We start from the raw sequence: 19041 nt of genomic DNA, 5'->3' as shown, positions 1-19041 counted from the left end.
TGAAAAATGAAAATATACATTCACAAAAAGACTTGTTTAAGAATGTTCGACTTTATGCATAATAGCCAAAAACTGGAAACAGCCTAGGTATCCTGTCAATAGGAAAATAGATAAACAAACTATTACATTCATACAATGGGATACTTCTCAGCAATCAAAAGAAATATACTACTGATACAGCCCATGGATAAATCTCACTTCTCACAAATATGAATCTTAAATGGATTAACAAAGATTTAATTTTTTTCAGTTTTAACTTCTAATACAGTAAATACCAATAGATTTAACTCACAGAGCTCTTTGGGGTCCTCAATACTTTTTAAATATGTAAAGGGGTCATGAGACCAAAAAATTCGAGAACTTCTATTAGGTCGTTGCAAAAGTAATTGAGGCTTTTGTCATTGAAAGTATGGCAAAAACTGCAATTACTTTTGCACCAATCTAAAAGTTAAAGTTGAATATGAGCATGACCTATATTCTAACAATTACACTCCTAAGTATATACAGAAACCCTTACATTTCTGTGTACCAGAAGATGCACAAGAATGTTCACAACAGCCTTATTTGTAATAGCAAAAACCTGGAAACAACAAAATGTCCAATGATTAAAGAATGGATAAATGAATATATTCATACAGTGGAATTCTAAACAACAGCAAAAATAAATGAACTAAATCTACATCCATCAATGCAGTCAATTCTCAGGAGCATGAATGATACTAACAAGCACAATTTGTGTTAAAAAAAAAAAAAAAAGGCAAGTTGTGGAAGAATGTACACATAGTACAATTCCACTTATATAAAATATAAAACAAGCAAACCTAAATAGTATATTTTTAGGAATGCAAAGCAGTAAAAGTTAGGAAATGATAAACACTAAATTAAGTATACTGGTTATCTCCAGAAAAAAAGGAAAAAGATGGGATCAGGGAAGGACACAGAGGGTGCTAAATGTTTCTTTAGTGATCACTGCTCTTAACCAAAGGACTGTCCTCCTTTATTAAGGTCATAATTCTCTTCATTTGTCAACCTTTAGGTTGGACTTTCTGAACACAAAACAGTCATCTGATTGGCAAGATTAATTGAATCAACTCTAGCAATCAATGGGATTTCAGAAGACAAAGTCAGATTGCCCTCATATCTGCTTAAAAAAAGAAATGGGGGGAAAAAAGGAAAAACTGCTACTCAGAAGGTGAAATAGCTTAGAAACCATAATGTTTCATTTCAGGAAAAGTATCTTACCTAGAATCTCTCCTTATCATTTTGTATAAATGATATGTGAATGAAGATCATAAACACACAGCTTTTAGAGCAGCATCAAGATTTTAACATGCATAGTTTTGGAGTTCTGACTCTAGCCAGTCCTACTTGCTGCTAAAAGCAGCATGCTCTGAAAAGTTAAAGAACATATGTTAGAGCAAGAGTCTATACCTATGATGAGTCAAAGATTTTTTTCCAGCTTCATAACTGAATTATTTCAACCCTGAGGTACTTACTTGCTTTCATTGGGTAAAATAATTCTTTTGAGTCTTGAGTACATTGCAGGTATAAATAAAACGATGCTTATAAAATTTTTTGTTATCTTCAGATGGGCTTATAAAAGTACTAACCTTTATTCTTTAGTCTCATCTTCTAAGAATAAAAGGCATGGTATAATATGACATACTCTGAGTTTTCACAATAGAAAATCAAAATTTCTCAAAACTCAACATCAGACAGTTTTCAGGTATTTATTGCTGAATAACCATCACAAACTTCATGATTTTAAAACAAATTTATTATTACCTCTCATGGGAACAATATGAACAATAAAAAGTGCATGGGGTATTAATGTATATGTAAATAGTTTGTTTTCGCAAGAGTGAAATGTAAGTAGGGCGAGGAAACGAAAGAAGAAAGACTGAAGAGTTAAAAATAAACTGGATAGCACAATGAGATACAACCACACATCCACCAGCATGACTAAAATTTGAAAGACTGACACTAAATGTTGACAAAGATGTGGAACAACCACTTTGGGAAAAGGTCTGGCAGTATCTAATAAAACTAAACATACACATACTCTATGACCCAATTATTCCAATCCTAAGCATTTACCTGTGAGAAATGAAAATATATATCCACAAAAAGATCTGCCCAAGAATGTTTATAGCAGCTTTACTTATAATTGCCCACACCTAAAAACAGCCATGTGTCCATCAACAGGAAAACGGGTTAACAAACTGTGGTATATTCACATAGTGGAATCCTACCACATAGCAACATGGATGAATCTCAAAAACATGCTGAACAAAAGAAGCCTTACCCCAGATAGTAAATACTAGATGAGTCCATTTCCATGCAGTTCTCAAACAGGCAAACCTAATCTATGGTAGGGAAAAAAAATCAGCCAACAGTGCTTATGCTGGAAAGAAGGGGTAAGATGGAGGTGGGGATTAACAGGGAAGGGGCATGAGGGAACTTTCCTGGCTGATGGTAAAGTTCCACATCTTGATAGAGGTTGTTACATAGGTCTATGCATTTCTCAAAATCTAGCAAAAATAACTTAAGATTTGTGTATTACAGGCCAGGTGCAGTGGCTTAAGCCTGTAATCCCAGCCCTTTGGGAGGCTGAGGTGGGAGGATCACCTGAGGTCAGGAGTTCTAGACCATCCCGGCCAACATGGTGAAACCCCATCTCTACAAAAAAAATGAAAAAATTAACTGGGTGTGGTGCAACATGCCTGTAATCCCCCGTCTCTACTAATAATAAAAAAATTAGCCGGTGTGGTGGTCTTCACCTGTAATCCCAGCTACTTGGGAGTCTGAGGCAGGAGAATTGTTTGAACCTGGGACAGGGAGGTTGTAGTGAGCTGAGATCATGCCACTGCACTCCAGCCTCAGCAACCCAGCAAGACTCCATCTCAAAAAAAAAAAAAAAAAAAAAAAAAAATTGTGTATTACATTGAATGTAAATTTTATATCAAAAGAAAAAAAAACAAGGAATTAAACTTTAATGATATGCTTTAGTATTTAAAGAAAAGCAAACAGATGTCTGCAATTTACTTCAAAATGTATCAAAAAATAAAATGAACTGATAGATGAAAGGAATGGAAAAACGAATCAGTGTATGATAAAAACAAGTGTAATAAAATGTCAACGGTAGAATCTAGTTAGTGGGTGAATGGATATTCACTGAAGAATTCTTCCATCTTTGTTGTATGTGTAAAAATTTCATGTTAAAAAAATGAAATGTTGGCCAGGCGCGGTGGCTCATGCCTGTAATCCCAGCACTTTGGGAGGCTGAGGTGGACAAATCACGAGGTCAGGAGATAGCGACCAGCCTGGCCAACATGGTGAAACCCCATCTCTACTGAAAATACAAAAATTAGCCGGGTGTAGTGGCATGTACCTGTAATCCCAGCTACTCGGGAGGCTGAGGCACAAGAATCACTTGAACCCAGGAGGCGGAGGTTGCATTGAGCCAAGATTGCACCACTGCACTCCAGCCTGGCAACAGAGCCCAAGATTCCATCTAAAAAAAAAAAAAAAAAGAAGTGCTCTTCATGCCATGTTAGAATTTGGTCTTTATCCTTTAGTCAATAGAAAGTCCTCAAAGGGAAATAGAAAAAGCACCTAATTCTCTAAGAAGTAATCAGTCAAGGTTTAAAGAGATACCCACTGACTCAGATAATGCAGTTACAAATGACAAATGACAAGCCAACAGCATGTGCAAAAGCATCAGGTTAAGGATATGTGACATATAGATAATCCAACTGAACCTCCCACAGAAAACATCTAAAAATCCTGAATTTAAAAACAGATCAAAGAAGGAAGAAAGAAGGGAGGGAGAAAAGGAGAAATGGAAAGTCCACCAAAGTAAGGAATCAAGTAGACCTCCCAAAATAAAGCTTTAACTGCCCCCGTCCCCACCTCCCATGCCCTAGAAACTCAGGCAGGAGTTGATGCTGCAAACTTAAGGCAGAATTTCTTCTCCTGGAAACCTTAGCTTTTGTGCTTAATGCCTTTTAAATGATTGGATGAGGCCATTCATGTTATTGAAGGTAATCTCCTTTACCTAAAGTCAATTGATTATAGATATTAACCACATTTACTAAATACCATCATAGCAACACCAAGGTAAGTGTTTGACTAAATAAGTGAATACTATAGCCTAGCCGAGTTCACAGATAAAACTAATCACCACAGGTAAGGAAGCCACAACAAGCATGGGTTAGCTTTGCTTTTTTTTTTTTTTTTAACTTATTTTGATTAGATTCCAATTCAACTAATCTTCATTGAGTACCTAATATTTGCCAGGTACTTCACAGTGTGTTTTCACATGTATCATGCCATTTAAATCTCATAACCATTCTTTTTATCAGTTTTTGTAAAATGAGAAAAATGATATTTGATAGGTTTAAGTGATTTGCTCAAAGTCACAGGTTCAATGGAGCGAAGTCCAGATAGGAATCTTGATTCTGACTGCAAGTCCGATGGCCAGCTGTTCCATTATACCATGTACTTTCCCCAAAGTAAAATATCTAGGACTTTCATGCAACCATAAAATGCTTTTACTGTCCCTTTTGGGATCTATCATTTTGCTGGGTCCCAAAATGTTTCTTCATGCCTTCACTTCTTTTGAATGTTCTGCACTACCTAAAACTCTCCAGGTGAGTTTTTCCCACTATTGGAAATAGCTGGCAAAGGAACAAAGGTAGATTCTAAAAACTGAAAAAAAAAAAAAAAAATTTAAAATCTTAACCTGAAATAAGAATGGAGTAGACAAGACTTTCATTTAAATGTTTACTATACTATATATTCTATCTCAGTGAAGTTCCCCAAATTACTGTTTGAGGAATTGTACTGTTCTCCTTATTTACACACACACACACCCCAATTACTGTTTCACTTTAAAAAAATCAATCATTTCTTCCAAAATGTGCTACCAAATGACAATTCTTCCAGTTAATATCTTTGAAGACTTGAGCAGATACCAAGATTAAACTTCCAAATGTACTCAGCCTTCAAGTACCTACTAAGCTCTAGCTGCTAACTATAGACTTGAGTCTAAAAGGGATTTCATTTAAGCTTGGGAAAGGTACTAAGAGAAAATAGGGATGAAAATTGTTTCTGAAATAAAAAAGTTCAATTTAGCTCATTACCCAGAATGATCCTTTTCAAGCTTTCCTTCACAACAGGTTTTCAGCCTACTGTTACTGTGCAGGGTAATCAACACCTAACTTGATTTGCAAAGTTAGACACCCAGGTTCTAGTACCAGCCCTGTGATCCTTAACAAACTGCTTATCCTTTTGAACTTACTTTCCTTACATACAAACAGAGACAACACTGAAAAAAGATATAAAAATGCTTTGTGTATGTTAAAGCCTTGTTTCTCTAAGTGTAGTCTCCAGAGCAGCAGCACTGTAATCACCTGATAGCTTTTAAGAAATGCAGACTCAGCCAGGCATGGTGGCTTACGCCTGTAATCCCAACACTTTGGGAGGATCGCTTGAGGCCAGGAGTTCGAGACCAGCCTGGGCAACATAGCAAGATTCCCCGCATCTCTACAAAAAATAAAATTAAAAAATCGCCAGGTATGGGCCGGGTGCGGTGGCTCAAGCCTGTAATCCCAGCACTTTGGGAGGCCGAGACGGGCGGATCACGAGGCCAGGAGATCGAGAGACGATCCCGGCTAACACGGTGAAACCCCGTCTCTACTAAAAAATACAAAAAAACTAGCCGGGCGAGGTGGCGGGCGCCTGTAGTCCCAGCTACTCGGGAGGCTGAGGCAGGAGAACGGCGTAAACCTGGGAGGCAGAGCTTGCAGTGAGCTGAGATCCGGCCACTGCACTCCAGCCTGGGTGACAGAGCAAGACTCCGTCTCAAAAAAAAAAAAAAAAAAATCGCCAGGTATGGTGGCAGACACCCGCAGTGCTAGCTATTCGGGAGGCTGAGGCAGGAGGATCCCTCGAACCCAGGAGTTTGAGGTTACAGTAAGTTATGATCATTCCACTGAACTTAAGCCTGGGCAATAGAGTGAGACCCTGTCTCAAAAAAAAAAAAAAAAAAAAAAAAGAAAGAAAGAAAAAGGAAAAAAAGGAATGCAGACTCTAAGGCCACATTCCATATCCACTTAACCAGAATGTTTTTACAAGATTCCCAGGTAATTCACATACACATTAAAGTCTGAGGTCCACTGTTGTAAAGCACTTCATAGATGTTAGGTATCTTCACCATAATAAAACAGTTCATTAGAAACTTTTTGTTTGGAGAAGTCCTGTGATCTGGTAACCCATTAACAATATGACATCAACAATAATGACATCATCCTCCTCAGCTCCATCATTTTCCAGACTGAGAAACTACTAAATGTAGATTCCAATCTAGGCTTCACCACTAATTTTCAATGTAATCTTAGGCAGATCACTTCTCAAGGTCTTTTTCCTTATTTGTAAAATGAGAACATTAGATCACTAGTTCCCAACATAAGGTCCCTGGACTCACTCGGGTCTAAAAAAGTGATAAGGGAGGAAGACAGGGTAGTATGGTAGTTAAGTGTATAGTTTTGGGATTAAATGGCTACTTCAAGACTGGGTGTGGTGGCTCATACCTGTAATCCCAGCACTTTGGGAGGCGAAGGCAGGCAGATCACCTGAGGTCCGGAGTTCGAGACAAGCCTGGCCAACGTGGCGAAACCCCGTCTCTACTAAAAATACAAAAATTAGCCAGGGGTGGTGGCACGTGCCTGTAATCCCAGGTACTTGGGAGGCTGAGGCAGGAGAATCATTTGAACCCAGGAGGCAGAGGATGCAGTGAGCCAAGATGGCGCCACTTTACTCCAGCCTTGGTGACAGAGTGAGACTCAGTCTCAAAAAAAAAAGTTCAGTCCATGCCAGGGTTTGGGGGGTAAAGTTGGGGGATGAAGCGGGGTGGTGGGTGGAGAGAGGGGTCAGATATGCCTCATTATACTCTTTGGAGTTCAGGCACACAATTGACCAGCATTAACATTAAAAAATAGAGATCCTAAGACTGACAGAACAGACTTTTTAGAGCAACAAGATACCAAATTCCAACCTGACTCTAATATACCATCACATGATAAATAGCAAGGCCCTGCAAGAAATCAAAGTACTTTACCCAAAATATATTTTTTGACATAATGTGAAATGGCCCTGCAAACCTGTCGCTTGTAGAGGAAATTTACATTCTATAGAGAATTCCTTTCCCTTTCCAGCTTGTTTTCTGATCCTGAAGAGATTGGCTGAGAGTCTAGCATCTTTTAAAGGTCTGAATAGGAAACATTTGCCATCTATTGCCTCTAAGGGCAGCCACCAACGAGACTTCATCTACATAATAAGAACCTTGGTCTCTACAACCCCTTATCTTAACCCAGATACTGATTTCTGTTGATTCCAAGGTTTTAAATAATAACTTAACTCTTTCAACCAATTGCCAATCAGAAAATCTTTTTTTTTTTTTTTTGAGACAGAGTCTCACTCTGTCGCCCAGGCTGGAGTGCAGTGGCATGATCTTGGTTCACTGCAAGCTCCGCCCCCCGGGTTCATGCCCTTCTCCTGCCTCAGCCTCCCATGTAGCTGGGACTACAGGTGCCTGCCACCATGCCCAGCTATTTTTTTTTTTTTTTGTATTTTTAGTAGAGACGGAGTTTCACCATGTTAGCCAGGATGGTCTCGATCTCCTGACCCCGCGATCCACCCGTCTTGGCCTCCCAAAGTGCTGGGATTACAGGCGTGAGCCACCACGCTCGGCCCAGAAAATCTTTAAATCCACCTATGACCTGTAAGCTGTGCCCCCTACTCACTACTTCAAGTTGTCCCACCTTTCTAGACTGAACCAATGTATACCTTACATGTGCTGATTGACATCTTATGTCTCCCTAAAACATAAAACGAAGCTGTAACTCAGCCACCTTAAGCAAATGTTCTCAAGACTTCCTGAGGCTGTGTCACAGGTCATGATCCTTAACCCTGGCAAAAAAAACTTGTAAATTGGCTGAAACTTTTCTCAGATACTTTTTGCTTTACACTATATACTTAAAATAGATGCATTTTATTGTAAGTAAATTATACCTCAAAAAGCTAATAGCAAAAGTAAAACAGGAAGAGAGAGAATGAGAATGCACTCTGGAAGTCAGAGCATGAGTTTAATTCTTTGCTTTGCCACTTGCAAAATGGAAAACTTTAGACAAATTATTTAATCCCTGTCTGCCCTAAATTTCTAGATCTTTAAAACAGGACTACAGAACCTAATTAAAGAGTTGTTGTAAAGATTGTAATAAGAGTTCTTATCAGATAATACACTCAGAACTTTGTACATTAAACCCCATGAATTTTAGCTATTATTATTTCTATTGGCTATTTTTAATATTTCAAAAATCACACTTATCCACAAGAAGACTGTAATGAAAATATTATGCTGTTTTGTTTTATATCAATGCATTAAACTAATTAGTGGCTGTATCTCATATAATCATTACAGCATGGTAATAGTATCTAGAACTTATCTGATTGAGTTACATGTACCTTTGATTAATTAAAACAGGGATAAAGTCCACTAACAATTGTAATTTATGTAGGAATAATAAATTACAATTTATGTAAGAGTGATAAATTCATGGCACCCATGAAAGAAATTTTTTGAAAGGCTTCTTTATAATGAAAAGGTTAAAATAGCTACTCTGTTACCACATAGTCCAGCAGTTCCACCTCAGGGGTCTTGAAGAGACATTTGTACACCCATGTTCACAGCAGCATTATTCACAATAGCCAAGGGGTAGAAGCAATCCAAGTGTACACTGACAGAAGAATGAATAAAAAATGTGGCCCAAGCATGGTGGCTCACACCTGTAATCCCAGTACCTTGGGAGTATCACTGGAGTCCAGGAGTTGGAGACCAGCCTGGGTGACATAGTGAGACCTCATCTCTACAAAAAATAAAAAAAAAAATAGACAGGTGTGGTGGCACACATCTGTGGTCCCATCTACTTGGAAGGCTGAGGTGGGAGGATCACTTGAGCCCAGGAGGTCAAGACTAGCCTGGGCAACATAGTGAGACTTCATCTCTACAGAAAATTTAAAAATTAGACAGGTGTGCTGGCACACATCTGTGGTCCCATCTACTTGGAAGGCTGAGGTGGGAGGATCACTTGAGCCCAGGAGGTCGAGGCTACAGTCAGCCATGATCATGCCACTGCACTCCAGCGTAAGCGACAGAATGAGACCCTTTCTCAAAAAACAGAAAATGTGGCAAATACATACAATAAAATACTATACAGCCTTAAAAAGGAAGGAAATTCTGATTGCTACAACATGGGTGAACCTTGAGGACATTACACCAAGTGAAATAAAACACTCACAAAAAGACAAGTACTGTATGGTTCTACTTATACGAGGTACTTAGTCAAATTTATAGAGACAGAAAGTAGAAGGGTGGTTGCCAGTGACTAGAAGGAGGAGAAAATGGGGAGTTGTTTAATGGATATAGAGTTTTAGTTTTGCAAGATGAAGAGTTCTGGAAATTGATTGCCCAACAGTGTGAATGTACTTAACACTACCAACTGCCGAACTGTACGTACATTTAAAATGGTTAAGAAGATAAATTTTATGTTATGTGTATTTTTCCACAATTAAAGATAAATAAATAGCTGGTATGGTAGCTCTTGCAGCACTAACACTATAAAACCTTTATGAACCTATCTATGTTTTAAGTTTGTAATAAGCGATCATAGCACCTAAAGCAATTAACTGGCAGTCTGACTTGGATACTGTTGCATAACTCAAACTGTGTTTTTCCTCTGTTCTCACAACCCAATAATCATCACAGAAGACTTCTGTGACCAAGTGTGTGTGTGGAAACCCAATCAGTTCTATAGCAATCAGTTCTATAGAAGACACCAGCTGGGTGTCCTCCAATTCAATTCTAACATTATCTACCTCGAGATAGTGTCAGATCCTACAGGTTGAGGACTCAGTCCCCAAAACTGCCCCCTTCCTTCAGACACCTATCCCAAGTTCAGGGCAGAGGCTTACAGAACCAGGGAAACAGGTTTATTATTTTATTACAAAGGATATTTCAAAGTTTACAAATAAACAGCCAGAAGAAGAGATACACAGGGGCAGGTCTGGAAGGGTCCTGAGCACAGGAGGTTCTGTCCGAATATATTTGGAGCGCAGCACCCTCCTAATATGCGGATGAGTTCTTGTTCACCTTCCTGTCAGCCTCCACGTGTTCAGCTATCTGGAAGTTCTCCAAACCCTGTCCTCTTGAACCTTTTATGGAGACTTCATTGGATAGGCATGATTGAAGCATGAACAACCATGTTGAAATATGACTGGACAAAAAGGGTATAGTCTAATATTAATAGACTGAATGGGGAAACCCAGCCTGTCTGTTCAGATTCCTCTTGGCTTCTCTCTGCAGCATTCCTTCCTCCAGGGTATGGGGCAGGACTCTCTCTGTAATGAGGGTTTTGTGACCCACAGTCAGATTAGAGTCCTGCCTTGGGTAGGTGACAGAAGGGCAGGGGAAGACCAGAGAGACAGAGATTCTGTTTCCTGAGGCCTGCTTTGAGGCCTACAGTGCCCCAACATTATAATAAAAGACTAAAAAAGGATATGAGAGTTATGAGCCAGGAACCATGGGCTACACACACACACATACACACACACAATCACAGATATATTAAACCTAAACTCTTTTGTACACTCAATTTGTCCTTTCATTTGGCCTTCATTCTTCAGTTGACTTACGAGCTTTTGAGTTATAATTTGGAGGCAGTGCTGCTTGCTTGTCAATAACCTTCAGAGAAAGGAGCATCTTTCTTCATATGACAGGGATGTCACCTCTGCCAGCCCACAGAGTCCCGAGACCAAAAAAGAAGCCTGACGTGTGCTCACTAACTTGAGGTTGCTTTTCAGGGAAGATGGCAGGAAGGAACCCAAGAAAAGGAAAAGAAAAGAAATGTAGCGGCCGGGCGCGGTGGCTCAAGCCTGTAATCCCAGCACTTTGGGAGGCCGAGATGGGCGGATCACGAGGTCAGGAAATCGAGACCATCCTGGCTAACATGGTGAAACCCCGTCTCTACTGAAAAATACAAAAAGCTAGCCGGGCGAGGTGGCGGGCGCCTGTAGTCCCAGCTACTTGGGAGGCTGAGGCAGGAGAATGGCGTAAACCCAGGAGGCGGAGCTTGCAGTGAGCTGAGATCCAGCCACTGCACTCCAGCCCGGGCAACAGAGCGAGACTCCGTCTCAAAAAATAAAAATAAAAATAAAAAAAGAAATATAGCAAAGGGCTATAAGCAGTCAAATGCCTTTCACGGCATACCTGTATGGCAGAGGTAGGTGATAAAAGCCCCTTTTGACTTGTGCTGCAGCAGCAAGGAAAAAAAAGACCTTGTTCCCCCATCTAAGTGAATCCCATAGTAAAGGTATAAAGACTGAGGGCTGCCCTACTTTCCTTCTGCCTACTTCCTGCGAACAGGATGGGGAGAGAGGCAGCAAACCTATGAGAAAGAACAATACCTAACTTGAACCATTCTCACTTATGGACAAAAGGATATGGCAAGATGATCATACTAGATCATAACAGCCATTCTTCCCATCCATGAAAGTCATACCAACCAGGTTATCTCCTCAGACTGAGGTGAGGTAAGTCCTATAAAAACCATAATTGAGAATTTTCAAGTATTTTTATTAGCTTTCTTTTGTTTATTTATTTTTTATTTTTTAGCTTTCTGATAGATAAACCCCTCTAATAATATGTCAATTCTTGGACATTCCTTGATCAAATACTTTTTCGGGAATGCATTTCTCCTGAAAGAATATGCCTGTTTGTACTTGTCTGTTCATACTCCTCCTGGCCTCTCGGCTGCTTTTTTTTTTTTTTTTTTGAGACAGAGTTTCACTCTGTCACCGAGGCTGGAGTGCAGTGGCACGATGTCAGCTCTCTGCAACCTCCACCTCCAAGGTTCAAGTGACTCTCCTGCCTCAGCCTCCCAAGTAGCTGGGACTACAGGCACACACCACCACACCTGACAAATTTTTGTATTTTTAGTAGAGACAGTGTCTCATCATGTTGGCCAGGCTGGTCACCAACTCGTGACCTCAAGTGATCCATCTGCCTTGGCCTCCCAAAGTGCTGGGATTACAGGCATGAACCACCATGCCTGGCCCTCTCAGCTACTTTGAACAGAGAAGCTGCCTTCAAATGGTTTTACAGTCTTAGTCAGTGACAAAATAGGTACTCAGTAAATATCTGCTGAATAAATAAAACATTCTGAATGACTTTTAACTGGGTAATTCTTTTCTGAACACCCATGTTCACAGCAGCATTATTCACAATAGCCAAGAGGTAGAAGTAACCCAAGTGTATGCTGTCAAAAGAATGAATAAAGAAAATGTGGCCTGGGCATGATGGCTCACATCATGAAGCTGTAGGTAAATGTTAAAATTCCCCTCCATTTCCCTTTATATAATATTTCTTCCATTAAATCAACAGCACCTAAAACTCCACTTTGTATAGATAGTATATCTTGGTAGAAAGAGTTGTGAGACCTAAATTTGAATACCATTTCTGCCTCTTAATAGCTGTATGATGCTGAGCTGCTTATTTAACTAACTTCTCCAAGACTCAGCATCCTTCTCTTTACAATGGGGTAACAACATCTAACATTCCTTGATAGGAATGTTCTGAGGATTAGAAATACACAGTATTCACTTTGCAGGGTTCCAATATGCTCAAATTTCAGTGATCACAGTTTAGTTAAATAACACCAATTACCCAATGACACAATTCAAATTTCAGTTACCACTGTATACTAATTGTGAGTAGCTGAATATAGTACAAACTTCACTGCTACATCTTAAGTCCACAAATCATTATACAAATAACAGAGGTACATCACCATCAGTGACCAACCAGGTCACTTCTTTCAATGTCTGTTGGTGATCAGTCACAGTGAACTGGTACCGGTTATTCAGTTCATGTACAGAAAGCAAAGCTTTCTGTAGTTGAGCTGCCTCCTTGTCTCAGGGTGATAAACTTATGTGCCATGTTACAAAAATGAGTGCAGAAAGAGAGAACTGGCCAAGAATGATGAAAGGGTAGCAGAGAAACAAAAATGTATAATGTTGGAAGTAAAATTCCAATCAAATGTAAACAGAATTATAGAAGAAATCGCTGACCATAAGAATGCTGACACTACTGTCATTCAAGGGACTCTCAATATGTAGTCTGAGGGGCTGGGCGCAGTGGCTCAGACCTGTAATTCCAGCACTTTGGGAGGCTGAGGTGGGCGGATCACTTGAGGCCAGGAGTTCAAGACCATCCTGGCCAACATGGTGAAACCCCATCTCTACCAAAAAAATACAAAAATTAGCCAGGTATGGTGATGCGTACCTCCCAGCTACTTGGGAGGCTGAGGTGGGAGGATTGCTTGAGCCTGGGAGGCAGACGTTGCAGTGAGCCAAGATCATGCCACTGCACTCCAGCCTGGGCGACAGAGTAAGACTTCGTCTCAAAAAAGAAAAAAAAAAAAAAAGATGCTGGGCAAGGTGGCTCGCACCTGTAATCCCAGCACTTTGGGAGGCCGAGGCAGGTGAATCACTTGAGGTCAGGAGTTTGAGGCCAGCCTGGCCAACATGGTGAAACCCCATCTCTACTAAAAATACAAAAATTAGCTGCGCATGGTGGCGCACTCCTGTAATCCCAGCTATGTGGGTGGCTGAGGCAAGAGAATTGCTTGAACCCAGGAGGTGGAGGTTGCAGTGAGCCAAGACTGCACCATTGCACTCCAGCCTGGGTGACAGAGCCGTCTCAAAATAAAAATAAAAATAAAAATTTAAGAAAAAAGCAGCCTGAGGAATTCAGAGAAAGCGAAGGCAAACTTATCAACATAAATGAATAAAGTAGTTGTGGTGAAAAGGATAAAGATGTCCCAGGAGAAATGATGCTAACAAAAAAAAACTTTGTGGCCAGGTGCGGTGGCTCACGCCTGGAATCCCAGCACTTTGGGAGGCTGAGGCAGGTGGATCATGAGGTCAGGAGATCGAGACCCCTGGCTAGCACAGTGAAACCCTGTCTCTACTAAAAATACAAAAAAAAATTAGCCGGGCATGGTGGCATGCGCCTGTAGTCACAGGTACACAGGAGGCTGAGGCAGCAGAATGGCCTGAACCCGGGAGGCGGAGCTTGCAGTGAGGCAAGATTGTACCACTGCACTCCAGCCTGGGCTACCGAGAGAGACTCCGTCTCAAAAACAAAAACAAAAACAAAAAACAACTTTGCATTAAAGGAACTCTCAGAGAGATTTCACAATATTAAAAGTGCAAAGGATAAATTTTGGAAGCTGATACAAATTAGAAGAGAATTCATGAAGGGATAGTACTCATCCCAGCTGGGCATGGTGGCTCATGCCTATAATCCCAACACATTGGGAGGCTGAAATGGGAGGACTGCTTGAGTTCAGGAGTTTGAGACCAGCTTGTGCAACATGGCAAAATCCTGTCTCTACTAAAAATCCAGAAAAAAAAAAAATTAGCTGGGCATGGTGGCACACGCCTGTAGTCCCAGCTATGGGGTGCTGGGGTGGCAGGATCGCTTGAGCCTGGGAGGTGGAGGCTGCAGTGAGCTCTGATTGTGCCTCTGCACTCCAGCCTAAGCAACAGAGGTAGACCTTGTCTCAAGAAAAACCCCAAAACCTGATGGACCTCATTAGTGTAGCTGTAGCTGGCTAAAAAAAAACGTTTTTTAATTTAAAAGAAAAAAGACAATTGGGCATGGAGGTTCATGCCTGTAATCCCAGCACTTTGGGAGGCTGAAGCAGGTGGATCACTTGAGGTCAGGAGCTCGAGACCAGCCTGGCCAACATGGTGAAACCCTGTCTCCACTAAAAATACAAAAATTAGCCAGGTGTGGTGGCAAGCACCTGTAATCCCAGCTACTTGGGAAGCTGAGGCAGGAGAACTGCTTGAACCCAGGAGGTGGAGGTTGCAGTGAGCCGAGATAGCGACACTGCATTCCAGCCTCGGCAACAGAGCGAGACTCTACCTCAAAAAAAAAAAACAACTCATTCCATATTATGAGTTATGTGACAAAAAAGGCAAGCACTGTTTAAATTATTCTTGATAAGTGATCTTTATAAAGAAAAAAGTTTATTTCTCAATGTTTTTAATGTTTTAAAGTGTACTAAATAAACATGCTTACTTTTTTCATTTCCCTATATATTCATAACCAACAGTAAGAGAGTTTACAATGTTTGACAAAAAGTTTTAAAGGTCACAGAACAATCATAACTTTTCCCATTGATTATTACCATAGTGTTACCTGGTTTTAACTTGCACAGTCATTTGTATGGTCCCACACTATTATGCAAAGCAAGGACTGCCTGTACCTCTAACTTCTGGCACATCAAGTGGCTTATGATTTCACAATGAGAGACCTTTTCCCCTGGTCCTTACAATATGTTCAAACAAAAGGAATTTAAACTGATCTTGGCTGATGCTCGGAAGACAGTTTTCAGGTGCTGAAAGTGACTGAGAACCACTGCCATATCTGAATATGCAATTCCCCAAACTCTTCATTATTCCCTAAAATACATATATTCTAATGCTGAAAGACAGTTGAAAGATGGTTGAGTAAACTGAATAGTTGTTCAATTTGTCCTTTGTGAGAGCATAGTATTTCATGTATGTCTTCCTTTCTTTTCTAATTCAATATTGAATATAGGGGCAAAACAATGAATGTGTGATAAAGGTAATGATGAAAAGGTAACATGGATAGTAGCTTTAGAGTCAGACCTCAATGTGAATACTATCTCTACATCACTTATTGTAATCTTAGGTAAATTGTTTCTTAGAGCTTCAATGTCCTTATCTTTGAAATGGGGATAATAATACCTTCTTTTTGAAATTACTGCAAAGATCAAAAGAGATAAGATATAAGAAGTGCTTAGCAAAGTGTAGTACATAGTGACCACTTAGATAATAGCTATTATTACATTACCTTTAATATTACCATCAATACTATCATTAATGTAAATACTATCATGATGTTAAAATTGCATTTGCTTTAAACACATATTTTAAACATATTATTATTAATCAGCATATTTTTCAAAGATCAAATTCTCTTAGTCCAAGATATATTATTATAGATACTCATGACTTGCTATGGTAAGATGACTTGACCTCAACTTCCTCCAGATGATTTTCTCCCAAGGTGCATGCGCAAAGGGCTGCCAACATTCACTCATCCTCTTCTTGCAACCCCTCTGATTCCTATGTCAAAACCCTCCCTGCAGTCTGCTCAGAGTTTCCTCTTCTGAGCACATTGAGAACAAATGTCGTTTCCCATTTCTCAGAGCTATCTGCCAGAACACAGTATCTTGCTCTCTCATAGTCCACATGACTTAACTGCCAGTTTTCTCTCTTTGCATTTTTTATTTTATTTTTTTGTAGAAATACGGTCTAACTCTTGCCCAGGCTGGAGTGCAGTGGCACAATTACAGCTCACAGCAACCCTGAACTCCTGGGCTCAAGTGATCTTCCTACTTCAGTCTCCTAAGTAGCTAGGACTACAGGCACAACCCACCATGCATATCTAATTGTTTTATTTTTTTATGGAGACAGGGTCTCATTATGTTGCCAGGCTGGACTCAAACTCGTGGCTTCAAGCAATACTCCTGCCTTGGCCTCCCAAAATGCTGGGATTACAGGCATGGGCCACGATGCCCAGCCCAGTGTTTTCTTTTGATTTGAATCCAAAACCTTGGTTCTAAACTAAGAGTCATTATTACCTGCATAGACCCATAAAGCTGCAAAGGATCTAAAGACCAACTAAGGCCAGCCCCTTTTCTCAACTAAATAAATTTTTCCTCCAAAAATATTCACGAGTTCATTGAACAATGTCTGATTTAACACTTTCAGTGACAGAAAGTCCTCTGTCCCCCAAGCCAACCTTTCCCATATCATTGGTTAGAAGGTTTTTCCTTACATTGAAGTCAACTTTTCCCCATTACAGTTAGTTTCTGCCCATAGGCCCTAATAGCAGATTCTAAATAAATAAAAAAAAATTATTCTATATGATAGCCATCCAATATTTGAAGACTCTTGAATTCCTCTTTTCCATGTTACACATTTCCAGCACAGAGTGCATGATTTTACGTCTCTTCCCTCGTGGTCATTGTTCTCTGGACCAGGCATGGGCTTGCCAAAGTGATCTAACAACAAACAAACTGGTAAAGTGTTTCCTTTGCCAACATGTGGTTCCCAAGTAATTGCATTACAAATGATCCCTTTGCCCATATTTCTCCATGATTATGTAAAAATAATTAATTTAAACTAATAGTTCAAGAAAAGTGACTCTCAGCCTAAATCATGGTCATAAGAGAATAGTACTAAAGTCCTGAAAACTGCAAAAAGTGTTCTTTTTTTTTTTTTTTTTTTGGAAACTTAGCCAATTACCAGAACAGAATAAAGTGGGACCATTTGTTATGATATGCTTGCCTCTTTCCTACAAAGCCACGCACAGATGCCTGGGAGCAGGACTCAACAATGAGAAGGTTAGCTAAGAAGAGTCACTTCACGTCCTGAGAAGTAGATCCAACTAAAAGAAGGCAGTAATCGTTAGCCAAAGGATGTTCTCTGCACTTTGCCAGAAGCAGGCACCTAAAAGAAGAATCAAATATTGTGATCTCAAAACCTGATTAAATGATAGAAAAAGAAGTGGCAGATTTCTCCTAGCCTCGCAGGAAAAATCGCCCAGGAAAACAGACAGACACACACACAGGCACACAGAACAAGCCCAACCTGACCAGCAGTGCCTGACAGAGCAGCAGCTAAAGAAGAATTCTTAAATCCTCAGAAGGTGCAGTTGGTGGAAGTAGTGTCCTCAGATAACCCCTAACTCCTAGATAGTTGGATACGACAGAATGGATCGGGGACTTTGGTCCTTTGTACTCTTGGCAACCTGGCGGGAGCAGAAGGTACAGACTAGGTGCAAGATGCCTTCGACTCTTGGTGCAAGATGACAGTTGAATAATCATACTCAGAGAGCAGATGACCTCTGGTACTTTTAAGACAACCTGGGGGATAGGGGTGGGATGGTTCAGATCTCAGACTGGTGAAACTGTTTTCTGGAGGTGAGCGAGGAGGTCTAATATTCTAGTGAAAAGGGGAGGGAAAGGCGGTAGAATTCTCACGGACTGGGGGAAAGACGAAGCTAGGAACTGTCCCCTTCTGGTGGTGGCAACAGCAGAGCAGGTGTCCTGGGCCCTCATTCCAAGGGGCAGGGTCCTCCAATCTTCCAGCCTAGCCCCACTCCGCTCTCGGGCGCGAATTCCCATTCCCAACCCAGCTCCTCAGGGTTTCCCCCTTAGGTCTAGTAGGGGCTCCCCACTTCCCACTGCTCTTCTGCCCCCCCAATCCTCAGGCCCCCTTCCTCCCACCCAGACCCCGCCACTCCTCCCTCTACGCAGTGGACTCCCGGCCCGCTCCTCTCAGCCTCCCGCTGGCCCAGGACGCCGCATTCCAGCTCCCGGGGCCAGGCCTGGCACCTCCCCTCGCGGCCAGGTTCGCCCTTTGCCTTCCTCACACGGCGTCTTCTCAGCCCGGTGCCCTCTACCCCCGCTCTCCGCCTCAGGCCACACTCACAGAACTCGGCGATGTACCACGTCACGGAGTAGTTCTCCTCGCACCAGTCCAGCGTGGAGGTTGTGGGGCCCCAGTAGCCCTCCCGGTCCGCGGCCGGAGCCATCGCGCCGCCGCCACCGCCCAGGCGCTCGGCTCACTGTGCCGGGCTAGGCTGGCGACCAGGCCGGCTCCGGCCCAGCCCGCGCGCTTGCTCGCGCCCCGCCCTGCCCTGCCTCCCCGAGGGGCGGGGCCTGACGCCGTTACTGACACTGCCCTGAGGGAGGCCCCGCCCACCGGCGCCGCTGGGCCGAGGGGCCGGGCCAGGCTTGACCTGGCGCAAGGCCCACTCGAAGGGCGCCGGCTGGCCCCGCCCCTCTTCCACGTTGGGCGGGGCAGGGACGTGATCCAGGA

The 19041-nt window shown here is 41.6% G+C and overlaps 1 protein-coding gene across 1 annotated transcript in view; it reads right to left on the bottom strand.

The window, feature by feature from the left end:
• LOC105468944 (alkaline ceramidase 3) overlaps positions 1 to 18839 on the bottom strand; it is a 169437-nt gene extending 150598 nt beyond the window's left edge. Inside the window, exon 1 of the mRNA XM_071075335.1 lies at positions 18652 to 18839. Coding sequence (XP_070931436.1) covers positions 18652 to 18754 — 103 coding nt within the window. The 5' untranslated portion in view covers positions 18755 to 18839. The remainder of the gene's footprint in view (positions 1 to 18651) is intronic.
• Between the last annotated feature and the right edge of the window lie 202 nt (positions 18840 to 19041).

This window comes from Macaca nemestrina, chromosome 12, assembly GCF_043159975.1.
Source record: "Macaca nemestrina isolate mMacNem1 chromosome 12, mMacNem.hap1, whole genome shotgun sequence".
NCBI classification, from domain to species: domain Eukaryota; kingdom Metazoa; phylum Chordata; class Mammalia; order Primates; family Cercopithecidae; genus Macaca; species Macaca nemestrina.
This window is presented reverse-complemented; position numbering and strand designations above follow the sequence as displayed.